The following is a 3,686-nucleotide window of genomic DNA, read 5'->3' as shown; positions in this document are numbered from 1 at the left end:
ATATAAATATATTAAAATACATATTAAAATGAAAAGTTCGATAAAACTTGTGAACTATTCTAGTCAATATTATTAAACTCAAATATAAATTAATTAATAACTTGAATTGCTCAAATTTGACCTTTATTTATCGAATTAATTTTAAATTTTTTAATTAAACCATATCAACATATTAAATCAATCATCCATTTAGCCACATACATTAACGATATATCAAATACTAAACTAGTAATCAATTAGTTGGGTCAACATAACACCATAGATAAAAAGCAAAAAGAAAGAAAGTTGGAAAACAAAGATAAATTTATTTTCCCTCTTAAACAGTGTTGAAACTCTTGATGATCAGTCCAAAGACAAAACTACAAAATACCAAAACAGAAACCGCTTTAACATCAATTTCCAAACCCCACATGTCCTTTTTTTCCCTTCTACGAACCCCTAAGCCTAAACCCGACTCAAATAAATCCCTCGCACCCCCTTCTTCAACCATCAGTACTACTATATCGGTATATTCTCAAACACCATAGCTCCTCAACTATGTCGTTAGCAGCAATATTAGTGACGATGCTGCAATTAGCTCTATGCAGCATCGCCGTCGCCACCAACTCGTTCCCTGACTTTCAACTCTTGAACGTGAATGAAACACTCACAGGGACGAAAATGTTTAAGCCCCACGGATTATCCGAAACCGATGATCATCGAGGGAAATGTAACCTGAAACTTGTCCATCGAGACAAGTTATTATCTCCCAACGATTCCTCTACTTTGCACAACCATGGCCGCCGTTTTCATGCACGTATGCAGAGGGACGTTAAAAGGGTGGCGAGCCTCCTCCGCCGTCTCCCCGGAAACGGAACCCACGACGGTGACGCGGCTTACGAGGTGAACGATTTTGGGTCGGATGTTGTTTCGGGAATGGACCAAGGGAGTGGCGAGTATTTCGTGAGAATCGGCGTTGGTAGCCCACCGAGGAGTCAGTATATGGTTATTGATTCGGGTAGTGATATTGTTTGGGTCCAGTGTCAGCCTTGTAACCAATGCTATCGACAATCCGACCCAGTTTTCGACCCGGCTAACTCTGCTTCTTTCGCCGGCGTCTCTTGTGGCTCTTCCGTTTGTGACCGGATTGAGAATTCGGGTTGCAATGCGGGTCGGTATTGTCGGTACGAAGTTATGTATGGTGACGGATCTTACACGAAAGGAACCCTGGCGCTTGAAACGCTCACTTTTGGTCGAACGGTCGTTAAAAACGTGGCCATCGGGTGCGGGCATGTTAACCGGGGCATGTTCATCGGGGCAGCTGGGTTGTTGGGCCTTGGAGGTGGATCCATGTCACTTGTGGGTCAATTGGGTGGCCAAACAGGTGGTGCATTTAGCTACTGTTTGGTGAGCCGGGGCACTGACGCATCCGGGTCATTGGTATTCGGTCGTGGAGCAATGCCCGTTGGTGCCACGTGGGTCCCTTTGCTACGTAACCCGCGGGCCCCAAGTTTTTACTACGTCGGGCTTTCGGGTCTCGGAGTAGGAGGCGTTAGGGTGCCCATATCCGAAGATGTTTTCCGGCTCACCGAATTAGGCTACGGAGGAGTCGTTATGGACACTGGGACTGCCGTGACAAGGCTCCCATCCTCGGCTTACAACCCCTTCCGTGACGCTTTCATCACGCAAACAGCAAACCTTCCTCGTGCCTCCAAAGTGTCCATATTCGATACGTGTTATAACCTATCGGGTTTCGTCTCAGTTCGGGTCCCAACAGTATCATTCTACTTCTCGGGCGGGCCAGTCCTGACCCTACCCGCAAGGAACTTTCTTATACCTGTTGATGATATGGGAACTTTCTGTTTTGCATTTGCTCCCTCTGGTTCAGGACTTTCAATAATAGGGAACATTCAGCAAGAGGGGATCCAGATTTCCTTTGATGGAGCCAATGGGTTTGTGGGGTTTGGCCCCAATGTTTGCTAAGTTCAATGATGTAAATGTGAAGTAATAGTGATGAATTTTGCTAGACAGTTCTTAGAGTTTTTTTTTTTTTCCTAAGAAAAGATGTAGTAGTGTTGAAATATTGAATTTGGGATTTTGTCAACTGAAAATATAATATTAAGTTCAATTAAATATATTTATATAATTATAAATATGAGTCTTGTGTATTAATAATGTCATGTGATACTTGTCTTGTCTTATAGTTAATGGTTTTGGTTAAAGTTTTGCCTTTTCTCTTTAATGTAATTATATGTATTTATTGTGATTTTGTAAAGTTTATACAAAGGGGCAAATAAGGTAAAAATGAAAAACAAATATAAAGGGCATGTAAGAGCAAGGGTCAAATATACCTAAAACAGTCAAAAGAATCATTAAAAAAAGGTCTGTTTTACTTTGATATTAGAGCATCCTTTTACATGGGATGCACCCTTTTACTCTGACATTAGAATGGGTGATTAAATTTGATTTGACTATAAAAAATTAATAATTTAAAATTAAAATTAAATTAATTAGGATAAATGTAAATTTAAAAATAACCTAAATAAATAATCTTAAATTCAAATTTCAAATATGAATTACTTCAACTTAAAATTATTTCAACCCAAAAAACTCAAATCGTGAACTCATTCAATTGATACCTAAGGAATCCTAAATGGGACTTTTACAGCATGAGTAGAGGCAGGGGGTGGGGTGTGGGTGGAAAATGACATTGATTGACCGGCACATTGCTGATTTGCCCACCATCTTTTTTTCACATCAGCTTAACACAAATGGAGATTCCTTCGGCTGTCTTTCTCACAAGGGTTTTTAGTGTTGAAATCATTAGGGAGGGAGGCCACACAACTTGCTAGACTTGTGTTAACCCTAAGTTGAGCAATGACTTTTACAAAGGCATCTACTTTTCCTTTCTTTTCTTTCCCCTCCCTCTTTTGCAATGTAAGATTTTGAGATGCCTTTGTATTGCTAATGGATGTTTTCATGAGCAAAGCCGGCACTTAAATGACCTGTTTTATGGTTCAAAATAATAAAAATCATTTTTATTTAAATTTAATTATACAAGTATATAAATATTAATATAAAAATATTTGTATATTTTATTAATTATAAACAATAAAACGAGTCAAATTAAATTAACCCAAAATTGAAAAATATAAATCCAAACTCAACCTAAAATGAATTGACCTGCTAATTCATGAATATCTCTAATTGTTAATCTTCGGCGGGAAAACTAAATATCATGTGAATTATAATATGCTATATTGATACTTAAATTTTGTCTCTCTTACATGATTTTTTAGGAAATGATGTCTTTGAACTTGTTAAAAAATGTAATGGAAATTTAAGATGAAAGCAATTTGGAGGCCCCACAAAAGTAAGAATTTGTTTTGGTGAAGTTGATGAAAGATGAAGGAATCAATAAAAGCAAAACATAAAAGCTTTAGGCAGCAAAATCAGGATTCACCCTTCGGAATATACCTGAAAATATTTTCCTAACCCGAAGCTAAAACAATGCTTCCTTCCGCTCTTTTTTTTTTTTTTACCATTTTAGGTATTAGTTTTAAAATATAATTTATTGACTTTTATCTTAAACAATATAATACAAGTTTACTTGTTAATACTATTAGACCTTTTCTATTAAATTCAAATTTATTACAATGTTTTTGTATGGATATTAAGTAAATATTCGTTTTGTTTTAAAATATCAT

At 37.2% G+C, this 3,686-nt stretch overlaps 1 protein-coding gene across 1 annotated transcript; it reads left to right on the top strand.

Annotated features, from left to right (window-relative positions):
* The first annotated feature begins 398 nt into the window (after positions 1–398).
* On the top strand, positions 399–2,132 carry LOC108463137 (protein ASPARTIC PROTEASE IN GUARD CELL 2-like). The gene has a single exon (XM_017763086.2). It carries the CDS (start codon positions 538–540, stop codon positions 1,960–1,962), a length of 1,425 nt encoding a protein of 474 aa, XP_017618575.1. The 5' UTR covers positions 399–537; the 3' UTR covers positions 1,963–2,132.
* The last annotated feature ends 1,554 nt before the right edge of the window (positions 2,133–3,686 follow it).

Source organism: Gossypium arboreum, chromosome 13 (genome assembly GCF_025698485.1).
Source record: "Gossypium arboreum isolate Shixiya-1 chromosome 13, ASM2569848v2, whole genome shotgun sequence".
In the NCBI taxonomy this organism is placed as follows: domain Eukaryota; kingdom Viridiplantae; phylum Streptophyta; class Magnoliopsida; order Malvales; family Malvaceae; genus Gossypium; species Gossypium arboreum.
The sequence above is the reverse complement of the archived record's forward strand: the minus strand, read 5'-3'. Positions and strand labels throughout refer to the sequence as shown.

Coding starts and splice junctions, on each gene's coding strand:
- LOC108463137 (XM_017763086.2), top strand. CDS start 538: ATGTCGTTAGCAGCAATATTAGTGACGATGCTGCAATTAGCTCTATGC.